At 34.8% G+C, this 22,726-nt stretch overlaps 2 protein-coding genes across 2 annotated transcripts; both read left to right on the top strand.

Moving 5' to 3' along the window:
• Window positions 1-1,635: 1,635 nt before the first annotated feature.
• LOC128986952 (uncharacterized) lies at window positions 1,636-10,404 on the top strand. Its single transcript, XM_054407573.1, has 4 exons — window positions 1,636-2,294; window positions 6,346-6,478; window positions 8,357-8,486; window positions 9,587-10,404. Exons 1-4 carry the CDS (start codon window positions 1,636-1,638, stop codon window positions 9,670-9,672), a joined length of 1,008 nt encoding a protein of 335 aa, XP_054263548.1. The 3' UTR covers window positions 9,673-10,404.
• A 1,899-nt stretch (window positions 10,405-12,303) lies between these two features.
• On the top strand, window positions 12,304-21,772 carry LOC128985245 (protein amnionless-like). The gene is made up of 6 exons (XM_054404636.1): window positions 12,304-12,360; window positions 13,319-13,588; window positions 16,839-17,029; window positions 18,101-18,335; window positions 20,876-21,076; window positions 21,618-21,772. The coding sequence occupies exons 1-6, from the start codon at window positions 12,324-12,326 to the stop codon at window positions 21,770-21,772; spliced, it is 1,089 nt and encodes a 362-aa protein (XP_054260611.1). The 5' UTR covers window positions 12,304-12,323.
• Window positions 21,773-22,726: the final 954 nt, after the last annotated feature.

The following is a 22,726-nucleotide window of genomic DNA, read 5'->3' as shown; positions in this document are numbered from 1 at the left end:
TAAATATGGACCACAGGAATAATCCCTTCAAGACCATTGATTATACTTTGGATGCTGTAAGTTTACTGCTTATGATTTTTAATAACAGTAATCAGAACCCCAAAATAAATAAATAAAGGGTTCAGAAATAAATAAATCAGAACCCTGTTATTGTATGTGTTTTTGTACATTGATGTCAGTTCAATATAATATTCTTCGCTTTCATATAGTTAGGGATTTTGATTTTGAGAACGCGCACTTTTTTGGTTGGAATACCAGGACTCGGGAGAGAGATTGTGTTTTGTAAATTTATTGCTGTGTTTAGTTGAAATCGGGGTTGTTGAAATCCACGTGGTCAAATAAAAGAAAGAATATATAGGAATATATTTTTAAGAGGTTGGCGGCCTCTTTTAACCTTGCATTTGCCCATCCACAGAGACTCAAGATCTGAGGATCCAAGGTGAACTGTACTGATAAAATGTTTGCGGCAGTGACCAGGATCCGAACCCACGGTATTCAACCCAGGTATATGTCCTCTATGATTGGAAGATCAGAGCTAGAAGTCGGCGGTGGGGCACACGGGAGGGACTAAGGCTAACATATCTTGTAGTGTCAGCGTTCGCCGCTAGAACTGCTAAGTTGAAATAATTTAAATTAATTTTTTTTTTAGTTATTAAATTAACTTTTTAATTATAAAATATTGTTTTAAAATTATAAAATAAATTTTTAATTTTTAAAATTAAACTGTCATAACATAACCTAACCAACCAGACTTGCTGATAATATAAAAACTATATAAGATAAAAATCTAATTAATAATTACTTATAATTTTTAATTAATTATAAAATTAATTTTAAAATGTAGTATTATAAAATTAAACTGTCATAACCTAACCTAACCAACCAAACTTGCTGATATGAAAAATTTGTTGACAAAAAGTCAGTGGGACCAGCGGGATTCGAACCCGGGACCTCCTGCACACCAATCCGGAACGCTACCAACTATGCCACGAACGCCGCTGAAATCACATCGTTTCGTAACGGTAATCGTGTCGCCTCAAGAGAAGACATTACCCACTAGAGATATGACGTCACTACACCTTTAGCCTTAGTCCCTTCCGTGTGCCCATTCCTAGAAGTCGGTAAGATAATAACCAACACAAGGGAGTGTGTTTTATATGGTTTTATCCATGGTAAGACGAATGGGATCTAGATTATCAGTTCAAGACCAAAATTTAAACTTATATTAAAAATAGTTTTACAAAATAGAGTGTCTCTTAAATAATATTATAATTTTGGTACAAAATATATTTTTTTGTGTGTTACCGTAATGATCTTGTAATCGTATCTTCTCCTCGTAACGCTACGGCGAACCCCTCCCCCTTCCAAGAACGTTATGTAATTGCAGGTCAATTGTGGATTTAACTGTGAATGACCCCTAAGCACGTATAAGATTGTAATTGCAGGTATCAATTATGTAATGCCATTGACTATTGGAATGAAAATAAATAATATAAATGAAGTAAATTTAATCTACCATTTTTTCATAGTATATAGTATCACAAGAAATATTTGATATTGAGAAGAATAACATGAACTATTGTAATGGCTGTGGATACTTAGGTCAGAAAAACATCAAGTGTCAAAATGGCGAGAATGGCTAATCTTGGTGCTGTTGGTGTTAATATTAAATCCGCTTATTTATTCGACCAGTTTGTAATTTTAAATCAAAATGTGTTGAACAAAGGTGCAAGTATGAGTGAACTTAAAAATCTGTGCAAAAGTGCAAGAACACCAAAATCCTACCGAAGCAGCCATCTCAAACCTGCTACCCTTAAAAAGCTAGGTTATGTGTCATCAGTTATGATTGTTTTTATTACATTTTTAAGTGTTTTAATCAGATTACCATTACTCGATGGTATGATGAAAAGTGCTCTCGGTATAAGATGTTTTTTACCGAACAATTACTTTGTGTGGGAAGCCACTCGACCAGTTGCAGACTGTAACATTTGCAGAGGTGTAAATGAAGTTTTAGTGCTTCCAAATATTACAAGAGAAGAATTCTTCACATATGCTTATTCATACAAACCCATATTGGTTAAGGGGGCTGCAAAACATTGGCCAGCAGCAAACTCCTTTTCTTTCCACTTCTTTAAGTCGATGTTTGAAAACATTGAAGGAGCATATGAAAGTACGGAAGAAGACTGCCAATTTCTAACTTTCAAGACAGATTTTCTGTCCCTCAGGGATGTGTTTTCTATGCCCAAATCAAGAGTAAAACTCAAAGACGGAGAATCTTCGTGGTACGTTGGATGGTAAGTAACTTTTTTATAATTAAAATATTAGTAGTTCACTTTTGCCATTTACTTATTCATTAACTTACTTGCTTGCTTTTGGCTAGACTTAAAATGTGTTTACAGATTTTCTTTAACTAATATACTTTCCAAACAAAGAGCTTTTTACGGTACCTCCAATTATATTCACATAGTATGCTATACGCCTATCAAGAAAATTAGTCTATAGCTCTTATTGGTACTGAAATCAGTTCTTGCCATCTATTAGTAGGCAAGCATGTTTCTTTAAAACCTTTTTTCTCACCTCGTGTGCATCGCAGGGAAAATATACGCATAGCCTACCTTTAGAAAGATATTTTCCTGTAGAAGTGCAGAATCCCTTTCAAAATAAAAATAGACTCAAATATAAGAACAAAAAATGAATTTGAAATTTTAAAAATTCAAAATGGGCTTTATGGGTTACCATGCTGGTGACGAAAAATAACAACGAAGTATAAAAAGAAAATAATACCCCCGCTGCAGCAAACCTGCAGACTTAGCGAATTTCCATTTGCCTGATTGGATTTACATTAAAATGTCTCCTTAAAAATATCACATTTTATTCCCTATTTAAATATAGCCTAATTAGTTTAACAAATAGAGGCCTACTGAGGTTTGCTGCAACGGGGGGGGGGGGAAGTGTTTTTTGTTGTAAAATCTTAATAGTTAAGCAAGAAAAGAATGTATTTTCCAAATTCAAACAAAATTTGTTCATAAACAAGCGAACTACAACAGTTGACTTATTCTCCATAAGAATAACATAGAAATTTTAAATTACAATTTTTTGGAATTTTCTCCGCAACCCTTAGGCGCATAATAATGCTTCAATATACTAAATTATTTGTTTTTTTTAAGCTCTACAAAGTGGTTTGGAAAGAAATTGTGTGTTTTTAGGGTCAAAAATGGGAAAAACCTATTTTTACCCCATGAAACACCCCCCATAAACCCCTGTTCCCATAGTCCAATCATGCTGATTCACGAACTCCTTCGAATAAATGTAGGTTTACACGTTTGTACCAAATTTCATCGAAATCGGATAAATAGGCCTATATATGTATATGAATTTGAACGGATGGTGTTTTTGGCCTCTAGGGACCTCAAAACAAAAAAGTAAATCGGTCCCGGGTCCAGGTCTTACCATGAGTACTACGGTACCGGTAATAAGTTAACTTTCCCTATATGGGAAATTCGCTAAAAACAAATGGAAGAAATTCCAATCACATATTTTATTTACAGCGTGGGGTGAAAATAGAGAATCCTAAACCTTTACTCTCCATCCCCATGTTAAAGTATATTAACGAGTATATATACTTATATCATTTTTGTCACCAGTTTTAAATTAAATTCGTCGCAGTTGATGTGAGCCACCAACAGATTGCGCTGATAATTTTTAAATGACTAAATTTCTGTTGATTACACGGTGTTTTTTTCTAACTTTTTGAATGAGCTGTAGCAACTGTTATGGCCCATCAAGTTTGGCTCACACATCGGTTTAACCGGACTAGATCAGCAGGAAGTGGGCGGAACTGAAACAACCGTTCTCTTGGGAAATATTTGAGACCAGTGATCACGTGTCTAAATACAATGCTCTCATAAATTTAAGTCAAATACGCATTTAACGTTCCGTTTTTACGAGTTTTTGGGGATGTCGGTTTAACCGGAAAACCCGTTATCCGGACTGGCCTCGGTCCCGAGGAGTCCGGATAAGAGGGAGTCTACTGTACATTTTAAAATTAAGCTTAAGTTATAGAAAACATGAATTAACTTATCTAGAATATTGTCGCTCACTCATACTTTGACCTTTAACACATTAAACGTTCAATTATGAAGAGGTTATTCCTAAAGATTTCAAAACTAATCAAACTTAATTGTCATTATAGACTAGGTTATAAGTTACATAGCCTATAGCTTAGCTATATAATAGGTTACATTGACAGCAAATAAGTTATGTACATTTTTGGTCAATCTTTCATTTAAAATTACAGAAGAATTGAAATTAAAATGGTGAATCTGAATACAAAAGCCCCGGTAGATAGTATAACTTATCTATTAACTTACAGAAAGTTTTTCCTACGTTATCTGTGTAGGCCTACCTATTAAATTAATTGAACTGTCTGATTTATTTATTTTTATAGATAAGTTATATCGTTATATCCCTAATTTTAATTTAGGCCTATAGATTACTTAAAACATTTTATCAAAACAACAATATTTTGTTTTTGTTATAATCGTGATTGGTCACTCATGAGGTTATAAACATGTTTATACATTGTGTTTCTCATAGTAGGTAGCTTCCTAATTATATGTTATGTCCAGTATTTACTGGACAAAGCGAAATGTTAATTGATTTGATAACAACACCCTGTTTGAATAAGACTTCTATAGGATAATTACTTTACATTTGCTTAGTCTGCTGTTTTGTTTTATTAATGGGATATTTTCCAATACTGTAGGCCTATTTAAAATACAGTGTACCTATTAAACAATTTCTTTATAATTGAATACAGTAGCCAATTCTAAAACCCCATTTGCAAAGTCACATATTTTTACAATAATAAGACTAGAATACCAAATTTCTCCTCTTAACACTACCTTTAACTTAATTAAAAGCGTATCTTATAAGTTAACTTACATAAGTTTGTATTAAAATTTTTCCAGAAAAAGCAAAGAATAAATTTAACTTGTGTGAAGAATGTAAACTTAATTACATGTCTACCTTTCCTAATGTTTTGTTGTACCATATAGAAGTAAGCATGTTAATCTTACAAAGTTAATAACTTATAAATTAAATAAAAAAGCTTCTTAAAATTGACTAGTCAGAACACACCATCCTTAACTAATGTTATGACATAAGTTAGTTCAGAATAAAAATTATTTTCTAATGTTTCAAATTCATGAGTTGTCTGCTACTAGGATTTTCATTTTTCCAACACCATTCACAAATTCCCAAAACTATTTTTAAACTGCTTTTAGCATGTTAAGCATCTAAACAGCTGGTAGGGTTGGGTGAATATCAGGATACCGGAAAGGAAACCCCTCACATATGTTGAGGGACTACCACTTCCTGTAGGCTGAGATTTTTTGCCTGGATTGATTGTAGGGCCTGTGGCAAGAGGGGGGGGAGGGAAGCCACTTACAAGGGTTCACCCTATTTCCCTCCCCAGGTGCCTTCTTGATGATGAATAGACCTGGCCACATGGCTCTGATATGTCTGAGCCACAAAATAAAATGGATAATGGCCCTAAATTGGTCGAATTAAGTGTTTTTGTTACAAAGGGTTTCAGGGGTTCATCCTGCTCATTTTTGTACAGTTACTTTGATCTGAGAGCATATTTTTTGTACAATTTTAATGGTCCCGTGAAGTCTATTATTGGGTAGGGCTGTTCAAACATTTAATTTTACTTTAACAGGTTTTATCTGTCAACCTTAATCAGTTTTTATACAATTTTGCTGAAATTTGATTTGAACAAAATTACAGTTGTGGCAATAAAGAAGAGCTATCTTTAAGACAATAAATGGCTTTACAAATCAGATAGTCATTTTTAAAGTAAAACTCACAATTAAACTTAATTGACCATTTTATTGACTTATTTAGACTAAAATTCTGATTCCTGATAGTCTTGTATTTTCCATACTGCATTGGGCTTACAATTCTGCACCAAATAACACAAAAATCGTGAATCATGTTTCCAAAAGTCTCAGAGAAGTTGTATAGAATACAAATTGTTAATAAATTTGTGCGTTAAACAAATACTTTAAAAAATCAAACTCGTTGAGCTTTTTAAAGTACTACTACGACAAAGTCAGGGTTTCCAATTATTTGGAGGTTAAACTGATCATTAACTTTACAGACAAGGCTAGCTTATATTTTTATTCCACTTTAAACAAATTTAAAATACAGCCAACTTCTTCTAATTCAGCATCATGTGATAAAGTAGGCCTACACTGTTTTAGAGGAAGTTTGCTGTATTCTTTTTTGCTATTTTCAACTTTGTCGTTGATTTTCCTGCTTGACCCTACTGTTGTGTATCAGGAGTAACTGCTATCCGCCCGTGTTGGAAGTGATGAGGCAATATTACAGTCGCCCGCACTTCCTCCCGGCCGATGCGGAGCATGCCCATGTCGACTACATCTTCATGGGATACCAGCAGGGCGCTGTCATGCACGTGAGTAGAATTTGTATTCGCGATTAACAATTTCTTGTCAGTAGGTAGTGAATGTTAAGCCACATGGATGGAACCGGCCAGTTGAAAGCGGGGGCTGCTTTCAAATAATTTCATGGGTTTTGAAATATGAAATTGTAACTGGAGAAAAATTTAACATAACTTTGAACATGTATTTTTGAGCAATCTGGGAGCATAACATATAGTAAGATTCAAACCTCATCATGCCTACTTCATATTTTGACTTTTCAAAACCTTTATTACTCCAAAGGGGGCTACAGCTCCACCTCTGGATCCGCCTATGGGGCACAACCTGACCTAGGGAATTATTTGTAAATTCAAAAATAAATGTTATTCTGGTTATTCATGGGTCTAAGGGTTTATAAGGTTTTCATCTTCTCCTTTTCTACAGCTCCTCTCCTGCCACTGATTAAACCAGTCTTACCCTACACCTCCAACCGTAACCGGACTCAGTTTTCCAAAGAATTCTCTTTTCTCACATGTCCACCAAATGTTCTTAATCTTGTATTTTATAGGTACTCTCCCTCTTAAGCTGTTATCGACCCCTCTTATATCTCCATTCCTAACCCTTAAATCACCTTGTTTTACTTTAAATTATTTCTTGATGTAAATTAGACAGAATATTATGGTTTAGTTAATATATAGATTAGGAGGACAATAACTAATAAATAACACAGCGTTTAGTGATGGGTTTATAAAACTAATTACAATGTTAATGAAAAGAAACGTTTTTAACTGTACAGGAACTTGCAAAGGCCATGTTTTGTAGGATCCAATGTATTTCTTACATAACCTCCAGTCTGCCATATGGTACCACCATAGCGGGTATGTACCGGTGTTCATGCACCATGGCGTGGTGCCGTCAGTATGTGGGTGTGTGTCCGCTTGACTAACCGTAACGCTAGGGGTCACTGCACTCCCTATGATAATTAGCTCTTTCCTACCAATTAGCATATAACGTACTGTGAGTCTATTGTGAATGGATCCCACAGAAAACACATTCATTGTGTTCAATCTTTTTCCGCAAATTAGGTAGGCCTACAGTTTTTCAATGTTGAACTGAAATGGATGTAGGCTAAGAGAGTTCTATGAATTTCCTTTAATCATGTAGAGATACAGTATATCAAATTCCCTTCAATAAAAAAAAAAATATTGCAACAAGAAATGTAATACAGTACATTATCATTAGGTTGGGTCAAGCGACACATAAACAATAAAAACCAAAGTTAGAATTAATGATAATATAATTAAAAATTAGTGAAAAAATTAAAAAATATTACAAATTGTGCCCCAAAAGTTAGATACTTAGCTGGTTAAATGAGTCCTGATGAGTTATGTAAAAATACAGATAATCAATGCTCGATTTGTAAAAAAATTAGTTTCCCGGACTGTAACCTACCGGGAATTATGACCCCTCCCCTATCCACCATAAAAAGATTTTTGAGAGGTACCGGAAGGCCATTCTGCTGCATATTGAGCACTGCTGATATTCATACTAAATAAACCATATCCTGATTAGATTATTCAGACTTCTAGGCGTTGATTAGGCCTCCTCTACTTATTCTCCTAATACTATGCTGTTACTTTATCCATGCCTTCCCACTTCTTAATTCTCTCTTCCACCTTCTTCTAATTATTCCTCTTTGTCTCATATCCTTCCTCTGGGCCAAGCTGTACTTGGTCATAGGGCTTTTAATGATGCTGACTAAAGAACTGGCGGTCTTAGTCAGTAACAAAGCTACACACATCATTCCACACTTACCTTGCATTCATAATTAGCATAAAATATGCCCCCATGTCTGCTGTCTCAGACAATTGATTGATCATGTGCGCTGCTGTTGTACGTTTGTGTTGTTACAGCTGGACTACATCAGTCGGTTAATGTGGCAAGCACAACTACAAGGTCACAAGACATGGAGACTCAACCCACCTCCAGAGTGTGAAGACGTCTGCACAGGCTTCCAGTTCAAGGTCGAACCTGGAGATATATGTAAGTTGAACTACCTGTTCTGTATGGTTAATTTAATTTTTTTAAAGTTTGTTGTCGGTGGTGGTGAGTTTGTGTTGGAAGGATTTATTGCAAATATTTCCCATCACAGAGTAAGATAAAGAGGTGGAATACAACTTACTGAACAACAAGTTTGGCGTTTCCAGGATTTGGGCTCGGCCTCTGTTTAAACAACCTTGTTTTTTAGCAATTGAGAGGGGCTAATGTCTACAGTAACCCTTTAAGCAACAAACTGTTAATTTTTTTTTCAAATCTCATGATAATAAGTGGTTTGAAAGATTATTGTGGAAATTTTTATTATCTAAATTCAGGGTGGTCACTGACCAAGAATTAGAGGAAAACCGGGTAGGCTATTATGCGTGAATTTGTTTTACAAGCAAAAACCCATTTTGCTCTAATATGAAATTAAGACAAATTTAGAAGGAACAATGTAGCCTACTGCATTTTCTTGCGTAAAGGCTCATGAAATTCCATTAGCGCACATAAAACCTGACTGTTAAAACATCGTGAACATCGTCTGCAGCCATTGCAAAATCGTAAACACCTTTCACGGTTACGGAAAAATCGTGAACATCTTCCGTGGTCACGGTAGACTCGACCTGATTATCATTTTTGGCTCGAACTTATTCTTTGGCCTAACCATTGGCCTGACCTGACCCAAAAATAGCAGGGACCAGCAGTCCCACAGTAAAAAGTTGCATTTGGGCTACCAGAAATCACAACCAAAAACAAATGTGTGAATGTTTTCCAGGATTTCTATGGCCACCGTGGATTTGTAAAATCAAGTTTCACCATAATTTTGAAAACAGTATTGGTTTAAGATAATAAAATATGAGGGGTGTAGGCAAGGATTTCCATGGGTCTTCAAATATATTAATATTCAAATAAATATTCGTGAAATCTTTATTTCTATACAATTATTGATTTATTTCTATACATTTACTGTCATCCTGCTAATTAAATTTACTGTACAATCTGTTGATTCCCAAAATACAGGTATATCTTTTTGAAAATCAAAGTTATCGCAAGTCCCTAGTGTAGTATGTATTTAGTGCTACAAATGTTTTTTTTTCTTGTTTCAGTCCTACTAGATACCAGACAATGGTATCACGACACCTTCATAGAAGAAGGTGAATTCAGCCTTACGGTGAGCTCGGAGTATGGATAGATCTCCAGTTTTAGTTACAAGTTTTACTATGTATATAGTATTTTGCTGTTTTTATTTAGTTAGTGTATGTGTTCTGTAACTTGTCTTTCAAATGTTAAGCATTAGGTTAGTTGAAACCCGAGTTTGTATGTATTTACAAACCTCATTAAGTTAATTGTTGCTAATTTGTTTACAGTATTCGTACTGTAGTTTTAATTGTTTCCATTTGCTATTTTAGTTTAAAATCTTAAGGCTGCTAAATATTTAGTTTAGAATCAGTAGGCCCTATTTAAAAGATTGTCATGCTTTCAAAAAAGAAGACAAGATTTTTTCCCACACAAAATTATGTTCTACGCATGTTTTTATATGATATTTTATTATTTTCAATATTTTAAAATGTTTTAATTCAGCGTAATATTTTAGTAAATTATCTACTGCCATGTTCTTCCACAAAACATCTTGCAAGTTCACAGAAATAATTTCTGATCAAACAAATGTCTTCCTTCAAATAATCAAAAAGTTATTCTTATTGAAATTTGACATTCCATAAATAGTATTAATTACTTCCCATATTTATTTAGTATTAAGAATTGTAAAAAAATCTACATTCAGAATTCAAACAAAGCATGTATTACTGTAGGTTGTAGATAATTTTTATTCCAATTTTAGCTTTTATTATTTATTAATGGTTGTTTAGTGCTTTAATGTATTTTAAATACATTTATTAATATTCTTTCAATCCAAGCTAAGCTTTGGCATTTCTCTAGAATTTTACTAATGTAGTTTTACATTAATTTTAACCTTTCCTTACTTTAAATTTAATTTCAAAGTAGGCCTAGTATAATAATAGCTGTTTTGAAAAGTTATTAGTAAAACTAATAAAAAATAAAAAAAATAAAAAAGAATGAAAATAAAATATAGAGTACATTATGAAATGTACATAAGTACAAACAAAGTTTCACAGAGTACATTGCCAAATGTACATAAGTACAAAAGTAAATATTTTCTAATATTTTATAGATATGTTCTGTTATGTGTGCCATGTTTAGTTTTAAGTTAGCTTTTAGTTCTGTTATTCATTGTCATGTTTTGTTGTTTTGTTACCTTTTTGATGCTTAAGAGCCGTTGTAGTCATGTGTACCAAATAGTTTTCTGTAATTTATCTTGCCTATTATTGTATTATTTATTTATGTATATTTATGTTAGGAAATGTGCAAACATATTCCTTTTGTTATTTGTTTTATTTATTTCCTCGGCCGCTAGTTCAGAAATAAATATTTATAATATAACATTGTGGTTTTATTCATCCCTAGTTCTTTTTAAGCCTCTTTTTGAATCCATTAGAATATTTTAGAGAAAATCCTCCATTCCAATATTTTTTGGAATTCATTATTTTATTCAAGTTTTTTATAAGTAAAATTCGTTTTTATCTTCCTATTGGTAATTAGAATCTGGAGAAGGCTGTTAACCTGGGCATGAATTAACCGTTCAATTTTGTGCTTAACTATCTAGACGTCTTTTGAGATTTAACTATGGTTCTATTGTATTGAAACCATTCATACCTGGTTTTTTGAGGGATACATATTCAGACCATAGAAAGAGTTGAGTTGAAATATGCACATATTTTGTAACAAATTTATATTTAATGCTTAAAAGATATTTTTTACAAAGGTTTTATTAGGTGTTAGGAAAAATTATCAATAAAAACCTATCTTGACTTTTATGGATATTAAATTTTACACAACTCCCAAGATGTACCCTGCCAATATGTAACTGTTTTTCAATTATGCATTTGTGCAGTTTTTTAAGTTGTTACACTTGGGTTGTTCACTTTTATTTCTTAGGAAAAAAATACAAACAGATTTTCTTCAAAGCAATAATATATTATCAAGATAAAATCCATTTATCATATTTGAAGTATCTTCAAATTAGTTTGTATCTCAAGAATAAAATTACAGGTTTAATTCAGTTGGCTTTTTTGGTAGGGTAAAATAACTTCCTCTAAATATATACATGTCTTGGGCTTTCTTTTGCTTGTCACGGAGGCCAAACCAATATTTATTTGAAAAAAGCCCCAAAAAAATGCTTTACAAGTCTACGTAAGCTAAGGGCGATTCAATTGTAGAAACCGACTTATGTTAGACAAGTAATGATCAACCTCTGCATAGTTTCAGCACAGTGGTTTAGTTTTTGTGAAGAGGACATAGTCCGTTGTAGGTTTTAGCCCAGAAGAATATACTTAACTACTTTCAATTCAAATGGCGACCATACAAAGGTAGGTATTTTAAGCCAAGGATGAATGGAGATGAGTGTAGGATGAGTGCGATCTTGTAGTCTTGTTACTGACTAAGGCCGACTGTCCCTTAGTCAGGACTGTTAGTTAGCCCATACTGCCAATGGCAATTAAGGGACCTAGAAGAAGTATTCAGTTGAATAATTGATAGATGCCACTCTGTGAGAGTAATCAGTAATTAAGCTGTTAAATTTATAAGGGGACCCAATCAAAAAACCTATCTAAATGAATAAGTAGGCCTACTATGGATAATACTAATTTCACTGTGTCTGTTTCTTATAGTATCAGCAGAACATTCCCAGGAGGATGTAATCAGTCTAATCACCAAATGACAGATACTAAAGCAGATGTTACCTAACTTCCATCCACCCAGTACACAATGACTGTGTTATACTCTTTCATATTTCTACTGTTTGGTAAGTTAACTGAGTATGTTTATATTTAATTTATTTATTTATTTGCTTGCTCGTAGCGCTTTCAATATATGTTGATTTAGGTAAATGTGTCGTGACCTGTCTTAGGTAAACGTGACACTCATGTCTTGGGGAAAATATTGGAATGGGATTGTTGAAATATCGCCGGATTTCCCCGGAGATTACCAGATTTTTATGTTCAAAATTTAGCTAAGGGAGATTTATGCAAATAAGTGGAAAATCTCCTCTTTTTCTATTTAATAAAATAAATGCTTGTGTTCGCAAATATCGTTATGCAATAATGAAAAATGCTACTCCTCTACTAAAGTTTTTTTATTTCTTAGTTTTACCATTGACTATAAATCCTTAAGGATTTATAGTCAATGGTATAAGTGTAAATATATTATTACAAGTGTTATTAGACGTATATTTATATATATATTTTTTGTTAGCCTCCGGATTTTAGTTGAATATATTAATTGGTTTAAATACCTGCTTCTATGTAATCCAATAGTCACAATTAATGTCACACAACTATTTTCAACTTCATGGAGAAGTCAGGCATCCAGTGGATGTCAAAATAATCACTTCATCAGAAGGTCGTCGATACACATATTCACACACAAATATGCACACAAACACGGACATAGTTACATAAAAAGATACATTTACAATGCGAATAAGACAGGTTAATGGTAACTTAAGGATGATGCGTCACGACCGGGTGAATGTGGCGTCTAGACTCTACATTCATATAAGTACTATAATAATCACTTCTGATGAAGTTATTGTTTGACATTCACTGGACGCCAGAAGATGACTTCTTCATGAAGTCGAAACTAGTTGCGTGACATTAATTGTGACTATTGGATTACATAGAAGCAGGTATTTAAACCAATTATATGCATATTTTTTGGCTAACAAACCATTCTAACTTTTCAACCTACGATTTCATTTACAGCATTGAAGACGCTGGAGGTACAATGTGTTGTTCGAACGTGGCAAACCAACCTGAACCTCAACAACCCCAACAACTGGTCTCCCCATCGACTCCCGTGTCCCGCGGACAGGATGATCCTCCAGAGCTCTGCCCCACTGGTACTACAACTGCCCGAGCAACAGACCTCCGTCTCTGGCATGGTACTGGGAGATGACGTAGAGCTTGTACTACTAAAGGATGGAAGTGTACACCTCACACCGGCCAACCGTACAGCCAAGTGTAGCGGACAAGGTACCCCATAGTGATGATTGTGGTAGATTAGTTATGATTATGTTTGCAAGGGTTTTTCCTGGACCCGGGACCGATTTAATTTTTTTTTTGAGGTCCCTAGAGGCCAAAAACACCATCCGTTCAAATTAATATATATATGTGTCCGTTAGCGCGATAACTCAAGCAAAAATGATCCGGCTTTGATGAAATTTGGTACAAAGTTCCAATTCGAACGAGTTCGCGAACCAGCATAATTGGACCATGGGAACGGGGTTTTATGGGGTAAAAATGGGGTTTTCCCATTTTTGACCCTAAAAAAAATTTTCTATTTCTTTTTAAACTGTTTTGTAAAGCTTAAAAAATAAAAGTTTAGTATCTTGAAGCGCTGTTGTATGCCTAATGGTCACGGAGAAAATTCAAAAATAGTGTATTTTAAAATTCCTATGTTATTCTTATGAAGAAAATTAAAACTGTTGTAATTTACTTGTTTATGGATATATGTTGATACAATTTGCAAATTTAATTATTTCATCTTAGACTATTGACGTATGGTCAAAAAACACTTTTTACCCTCCCCGTAGCAGCAAACCTAAGCACTTGTTAAATCTAATGTATAATAATTTAAATTGGAAAAAAAATGTCTTATTTATGGAAATATTTTAGTAAAAATGTAATCAGACAAGTTGAAATTCGCTTAGTCTACAGGTTTGCTGCGGCGGGGGTATTTTGTTTACTGCAGTAGAACCTTGATAGCAAGTTTCTCACAGGGATTATCCAATAGGACTTGATATCAAGGTAGACTTCTTATCGAGGTTTGCAATAGCTAAGATTATGGGTATGTTACATACTACAAAATAAATGTGTTTTTAAATGTTATTTATTATCAAAGGTGACTTACTATTGAGGGTCTTGTTGTTTGTGTGATCTACTGTACAATTAAAACATTGACTGTGGATTGAACAATACATGTAATTTACATATTAAAGTTGTAGAATAAAAAGGACCAAAGTGAATTTTTCACCAACAGAGTGCAAAGAGCATTTTTATGTCAAATCACAACTATTCAGTAATTATGGGAGAATATAATTGCAGACATTAACACACCCTTTGGCTGATTCTACTATGTTTGTTTTAATAAAAAATTGATACATTCGGTCTATTAATTTTATAATTTATTTTATAAAGATGGGATGTGTATTTAAGTATCTAAAAGTACCTAACTGATTTAATGCTACAAATTATAGATACGTATCTCAGATGTTTAATTTTAAAGGGTTAAAAAGGGATTTGGTTTGTAATTTATTGTATTTTTTAAACGAGGAAAATTAAGTTTTAACATATGACAGTTGAAATAATAATTTTATGTCCACAGTTTATTTATGCTAGCGTAGTCTCATCTTTGAATTTTGTTTCTAGGGTTCTTTAAAAATCTTTTAGAATACAAAAAAATATCAATATTATGCAAATATTAATAACATTTCTGAGATTTTTGTTTGAAAATTTAAAATTTTGTTTTAAAACCCCGTTTGAAGCTAAAATCAGACTATTGCAAATCAAAATGTAAATAAAACACAAATATTGCCCATTTGTAAAACAAGGCAAGCCAAATGTTCTTTGTACAATGGGTGATACTTCCATAAATTAGAATCATTCCCTATCAGGGAAGCTATCAGATGAAAACAAACAATTCAACACAATGATTGTTGGACAGTGTCCTTTCACTGCTATTGTTGCATTGTTACCATGTTTTATTGTTGCAATAATTAACGGTTGTGTACAGGTCAGATGTTTACGATCCATCTATTGTTTGCACCTTTTATTTTCTCTCATTTACCAATATACAATTTTCTCAATTGTTCGGAATATGTCAATTCTAATAAAAAATAAAAGCAATTTGGGTTGTAGGCATTTATGAATTTGACAGAAAAATTAAAATCCAATGAAAATGGTTGGAAAAATATTCTTGAACAGTTTGTTTTATAATGCTTTATTTTTTTCTATTATTACCCGGTTTTTTATACTTATGACTTAGAATAACTATCTATAAGTGTTGAGGATCGCTGATGAAAAATTAGTAATTTCCGTAGTTGTAGTTGAGTAGTTATTATTATTTAGTTATTATCATATGGGTTAACTAGCATTCATATTGCAGTAGACATTTAGGTCTGGTAAACTGCTGAGCTATCTAAGGTGTTGTCAGTGCCGCATTTCCCTAACAGAAAGAAATTCAAAAAAGAATTTCATTGATTAATAATCTGTGAAGGAGTTTGATTTGTGAGCTGAACTTTTATTTTTGCAATCGCCAAAAGCACCTGCGAAGATCACGATTACACTGCGATTGCAGAAGATGATGAAAACGTCTTTGAGACTGGGATGGATGTTAACGATATTTCCATGACCTCAAGAGACGTTCATGATTTCGCCACGATTGCAGGACACAATAATGATTCTATGCGATCGCAGAAGATGTCCCTAATTTTGTTGCAGCCTCGGAAGATGTTCACGATGACTTTGTGAAAGCAGGAGATGCAGACGATGTCTCCGTGATCGTGAAAGAAGTCCACTATTTCACTGCAGCCTCAAGGGATGCTCACAATTTCGTTGTGACATATTAAAATCTATCTTTCATTTTCAGTGTCAATATAATTTTTTACTCCTTTTTAACTATGCGGATATATCCGCTACCCGTCCGCAGATGAGTAGAAAAGCAGCGGATATATCCGCCACCCGTCTTTGAAGATATGACCATGACAACGTTAGGCAATAAATAAGGAACAATATGTAAACAATAAGAATAAATAAAGACAACGTAGTGTTGAGTGTGAAAAGTCGAGGGGGAGTGTAGGAGGGGTAGGGGTTGCGCGGGAGAGGGGTTGGCACGGGATAGAAGGGGGAGTGCGGGAGTGAGCGCAGCCATGGAGAGAGCAGGAAAGTGGCGCCTTGGTACCATGAAACATCTGGTTACTGCTCAAGAACCTGCCAGTCTGTCTGAAGAGAAGGCGGATATATCCGCTTCCCGTCTGGAACAGCAAAAACCATAAGCGGATATATCTGCCACCAGTCCTATATCGCCAAAGACTTAGGCGGATATATCCATCACCCTTCCGTGAAGGGTTAAGTTCATAAGATAAAAAAAATGGACTAAAGGCATTGTTATATCAATAAATGATACTTTGGTCTCAAAAGGTTAGTTTACAAACAAAACTTCCAGATTAAATAAAGTTTGTAATATAATTCTGGTAAACTGATAGCAAATTGTTTTGTTACACAGATGTAATTTTCAAACACACCCAACCTATGAGATGGGTCGACCCGAGCAACTGGGACCGGTGGACCCGGGCTACCCCAGATCTAGAGCGGGTCCCTTGCACCCAGGAGGATGTCAAATTTACTCCCGGATCAACCTTCAACATTATCACACCTCCAACCTTGAAACTTGGGAGTCTCGAAATCAACGGAGTGGTAAGCTTGTTTTACTCTAGAAATAAAGATAGCACTGATGTTTATTGGAGAAGAATGCACTGCCACGTAAAGGATCTATTTTGCCTTATTAAATTTGCAAGACATTGTTAATGGGCTAACTAATTCATTATCATTTCTTTAAAAGAGTATTATAACTTTTCAATACATTTAAGAAGTTTTGATAATTTGTTGTGCTTTAGTCTGTAGGGGGTTTCGTTTTGTTACGATTCACATTTTTTACTTTTATTAACTGATGTAGTTTAGTGATCTAGTTTAATTATTTTTATAATCCTTAGGGTAGAAATGTGTCACATAACTATCTCCTACCCTAAACATTGTGGAAAGTCAAAAGTAGTAAGGTAATAGTTAAAAAGCATAAGGAAAAAAACTAACACTTGGTAGAGGACACCACAGAGTTTTCTCCAGGCGCATTTGTTTTTAAAGAAAAATATGTGTTATCTCCAGCAGGCAGTTCCAAGAGTAACCGTACCCCAAGTCCCTCCTTCTGGAACCGATTGAACATTATTTTGCTCTCGCCCTCCCCCGCACTACCCCTTTTAATCAGTTAAAGCCTGAAGAGTCGCGTAGCACGGAGCACGCCTCCATGTTTTACCGCTCATGCTGTGGATTCAAGGAGTATAGTTTCGTGTGTCACCAATGGTGTTATTGTTTTTTTCCTATACATTTTTATAAATATGTTAAGTCAGAGGTTTTATTGATTTAATGCACAATTACATTGATTATATGTGGTTTTGATGCCTTTTTGTATTAATATAAAACTAGCTGTTTGGCCCGCTCTTAAAATTCCTTGTGTCACTGAATAAATTAAATAAACAAAAAATAAAAAATCAGATTTCATTGAGTTTTAAAATCAAAGACACCTATGTAGGGTTAAATTATAAGAAGTGTTTTGAAGGTTCTGATGTTTTTAGGACAATTAGGGTCGCTGAAACTGCCATGTGAAAAACATGACTGACACTACATGACACTCTTTACTCCACAGTGAATGTGAAACAAAGCATAGATATTAGGTATTGGAGCCTTACACTTTACACACAGTGCTGTTTTCAGATGATTGATTCTTTCGACTGGTATGAACACTCTAGTCAAGATGAGAGCTCGTGGCAGCTTCACAAGCCAGACGGAGACGCTCCAGACCTGGTGATCAGTGCTACCAACTGTCAGGAGGACACTTGGTGCGAGTGTCACAACGAGTACCTTCACTCCGAGATCTGCACAGACGTGTGTCCTTTACCTCTCTGCAAACAGCCAGTCAAACCTTCTGGCTTCTGCTGCCATATCTGCGGTAATTCTTTAACTGCAGGGCCTTTATAGGGTGTTAGAACCTGGTCAAGCCCAATAGACAATAGACAAAATCTTTATTGAAATATTCCTAGAGAACATTCATGCGTCAGGTACATAAAATGTACAGTATGTACGTAAACTATTACAGTAATTTGCAATTACAATTCAAATTTTTTTCTTCTTTTTCTTCTTTTTTTCATGGTAGCTTATTGTTTAAGAATTCATCCTCAGAGTAGAACGGCCGGTCCATAAGCCATGTTGTCAGGTGCTTCTTGAACAGATTGGGTTGTTCTGTCTTGAGGTGCTCTGGTAGGTTGTTAAAGTACAGAGCACCTTTGTAGGATGGTTTCTTCTCGTACAGACTCAGATGGTGTTGTGGGAGGGAAAAATTGGCGGCATGTCGTGTGTTGTGCTGGTGTATGTCTCTGTGTCTTGGCTGGGCTGTTTTAGTGGTGTGGATAATGACTTCTCTTATGTAGAGTGAAATTGATGTGAGAATTTTAAGGTTCTTGAAGGTTTCTCGGCAACTGTCTCTGTAGTTCAGGTCGGCAAGGCATCTAATTGCTCTTTTTTGCTTTAGGAGTACTCTTTCCAGGTTGCCTTTTGATGTTCCACCCCAAGTCGCAATGCCATATCTGAGGTGGGACTCGAATAGAGCAAAATATGCAACTTTGGCTACTTCTGGGCTGCAAGCTTGCTTGATCCTACGTATAACGTAGAGACTTGAACTTAGCTTTTTGCAGAGCTGGTCTATGTGGGGTTTCCATGATAGCTTGGAGTCAATTATGATGCCTAGGTATTTTGTGGTATTTTGTGTTTGTAGTCCCGGTATTGTAATGTCTGTGTTGTTGCGTTTGGTGGTGAAAGTCATTTGAACGGTTTTGCTTTCGTTTAGAACTAGGTCGTTGGAGGTACAGTATTGCTTTGTTCTCTGGAGTTGTGTGTTGGTTTTCTCTTCCAGATTTTCCATTGTTTTGTCCGCAAATGTGAGAACCGTGTCATCTGCGTACATGGTGGTGTGTCCATCTTCCCCAATCCAACTAGGTAGGTCATTCGTGAGAAGGAGGAAAAGGACTGGGCCAAGTACTGATCCTTGGGGTACTCCTCTTTGCACGTCTACAGCTTTGGATTGGGCCTTATACTTTGTGTTGTTCTTTATGTAGGCTATTTCCACAAGCTGTTTCCGGTTACTAATGTAGCTTTTAAACCATTCTGCTGCCCAAGTTAACGTATGCTAGGGCTTGGGTGTTAAAGAGTGATACAGTAGACTATATTAATAGTCTTTAAAATCGAGGGTGGCCAGATTTTACTAAATAATTAGCGAGGTTTAATATGGTGTTAGACCGCTCCAGGCCGAGTTGAACCTATTGAGTCTAACGTGATCACGAGCACGCAAGGACCATGATAGGGATTTTTGCTTTTGGGGGTGATAAAACTTCCACAATTATTTGGTTTACAATTTTAGATTTAGAGAATTTTCCTTTGATGATGAATAGGCTGTTGATTCTCGGGTTCACACCTGATTTACACCACATTTTTGTGCATACAAATCTTTATCTGTGGTAAGTTATTAAATAGATATAATTATTCTATCCTGGAAACTTGTTAGCATGCCGACTTGAGCAATCCGCTGGCGAGAATTGGTGATTACTTTCCCATTATAACTATATAGAATAGTGAATACATTCTGTAGCGAGAAAAATGTCACGTTAGAAAACTATCTAGTCTCTATGTGTTTTTGTTTGTTAGGTACTGTCTACCTCATAGTCTTTTTTAAGAATCATAAACACTTTTGAGGGACACTGGTTTAACATTTATTTAGGATTTGATGGGGATTGAACCTTTCACTCTTACACTGATGTGCGAGATGCTAACTATCTGGCTTAAAAAGTCTAGCTTTAACGAGTGTAAAAAAGGTATAAAGTAAAATTAGTATCCAATCCTAATATAACTGAATCAGCACTGTTAAATTCAGATGACAGTATTTTTGTCTGTGCTTTTTACAAGAGTGCACAAAAGACGAATATTGTAAAATTAGACACAAAAATCAATTTCTTAGTTGCTTGCATTATAAAATAAGATATTTGTTATCTTTCATTTATTACCTGGTATTTAGTAACTGGGATGATCATGGAATGAAAACTATTCATCTTAGTTTTCCCAGAGAGCTACTTAAACAAGAATTTTTGCGTAATGAGCAGTAACTCCTTGAAGTTGCAGCTTATCTACAAGATCGCGCCACTCATCCTACACTCATCCTTCACTCATATTTGGGTTAAAATATGCACATAGTGGCGTCCCCATCTTAAATAATTGATAATTGATAATTGATAATTGAAAATCTACATTGATTACAGGTTCCTCTCTCTTCTTTGTCATTTGTAATGACTGCTCCCATGACTTAAATCCTTATTCCTTTCAAATTAAAAATAATCCACTTCCTAACATTTTGAAACATTTTGAATGTTGTCAACCTCTTTTCATTCCATCGTTTTACTTAACTTAAAGTGAACATATTTTGAATACCTTTCTCTGTTTCAGGTGCATATTTTCTCATGAGGAGTAAAGACCAAAAGAAGCTACCACTTACAAAAGTTATCAGTTTTTTTATGAAAAACAAAGACATAGCTTGGCATGCCAGTAAAGTTGGAGATTTGATACAGATAGTTCTATTAGAAAATGGAGATTATAGTGGAGAAATCTCTGCTATTGCAGATGATCTGAAAACGCTGATAGAGAAAAGTAGGTGGTCATAATGTTTCACGCAATAGAATGTTAAATAGTAGGCCTACCGGTAAATGATTTTGTCTCAACAATTTAAATAAGTTCAACAACATATTAAACATAGCCAACTCATTTAGAAATTTATCATCATAAGAATAAGGCAGAAAAAATTAGATTTAAAGAACACTCTACAGATGTTCAAGACGACGTGTAATAAGGCGTAAAGTAGTAAGAAGAGAATTAAATACATACAGCCTAAAAGAAGATACAATAATACCAAGAGACCTGAAGAAAACATCTTAAATAAGTAGCTGATTGCAGGATTTTACTCAAGATATTCAATCAAAGCCCAGTAGGAAGGAGATGTGGGAAAACCTCAAATGAAAAACTTTTAAAAGTACTTTGTGAAATGGGAAATACATTGCCTAAACATTGATCGGAAAAAAATAGAAGAAAGTCTTTTAGCTGTCTGTTAATGGTGCTAGATGGTTTCTATTTGATTCAGATACATGATGATAGCCAGCCAATAGGCTTTAACTGTGTTCATATCTGTTTCCAGATGTCGTGGGTTGGAGAGTAGAGAAGTTATTCGTGTCAGGACACATCTGGTACCCTATTTCCTTTGCTCAGGTAGCTGTACATTTCCTCTCCTTGATGGTGTTTGCTGCAATCACAATCGCTGGGATTGTCGTGTTTTACTCCAAGAACTGGTAATTGTCAACAAAACTCAAAATGTAGTACATTTTAGTTTTTGTATTTTTTTAAAATTAGTAATCAGAAATATACAATAGCCCTTATTTACGTAAAGGGTAATATTTTAGTAACGGCTGTGATAAACTTCTACTTTGTGTGAGAAGTCTGGGTAAACCACGAAAAACATAATTGCTTCCGAAATGAACATTTTCACAAGCATTTTTTAACGCCCTTACCCATTTCTGCACTTTACCCTCACTCATTGCATTAGCGCCATAACCTTCACTCATCTGGCGATGAATGTCGGCATTGGATATGCTTCCTTTTGGTCGAAAGTATCACTGACTTTATCTTGCATGGGTGATAAAAAAAATTATAAAAACTTAATTATCAAAGTTAACACGTCAGCTACAGAGCTGCTAATGGCACCATTCTATTTACAGTGATGGATAAACAGTAAGGAGCCTCATTGTGATATACTCGCAAACAAGGAAGCTATACGCAAAAACGGACCTTACTTGGGGTAGATGGTTGGTTGGTTGTATTTCTGGAGCTGCAAGATTAGATCCACTTCTTGTCCGAAAGTTGGTGGATTTGTGGACAGTTCTCATAGATTAAAACTTATGTGCCAGTAGTACAATAATTCAAGTTAATCCTTTTTACAATTTAATCACTTACATGGTGGTTTTACACTATAGAAACTTTCAGGTCGTGGTCGCAGTTTTCGCCCGCAGGAGGTCGGCCATTTGTTTTTGCTAGGTTTGAAAACCAGTCCGGGGAAGTAGTTGTGGCACATGAGCAGAGACAATCTCCCCCCACCCCTCCTCAGGCCTTTGACAACCCGATGTACAGAGCTACTGGAGAGGTCAGTGACAGATGTGCATTAGAAAATATTGCTTCTTTTTCTAAAATATTAATCCTTAGATTTGTTTAATTCTTTTTGAATTATCCATGTATATTTTTAAAAAGTTATGA

This window comes from Macrosteles quadrilineatus, unplaced genomic scaffold (genome assembly GCF_028750875.1).
Source record: "Macrosteles quadrilineatus isolate MER2022 unplaced genomic scaffold, UCM_ALF_1.0 Scaffold_2__2_contigs__length_208266976, whole genome shotgun sequence".
NCBI lineage: Eukaryota > Metazoa > Arthropoda > Insecta > Hemiptera > Cicadellidae > Macrosteles > Macrosteles quadrilineatus.
The sequence above is the reverse complement of the archived record's forward strand: the minus strand, read 5'-3'. Positions and strand labels throughout refer to the sequence as shown.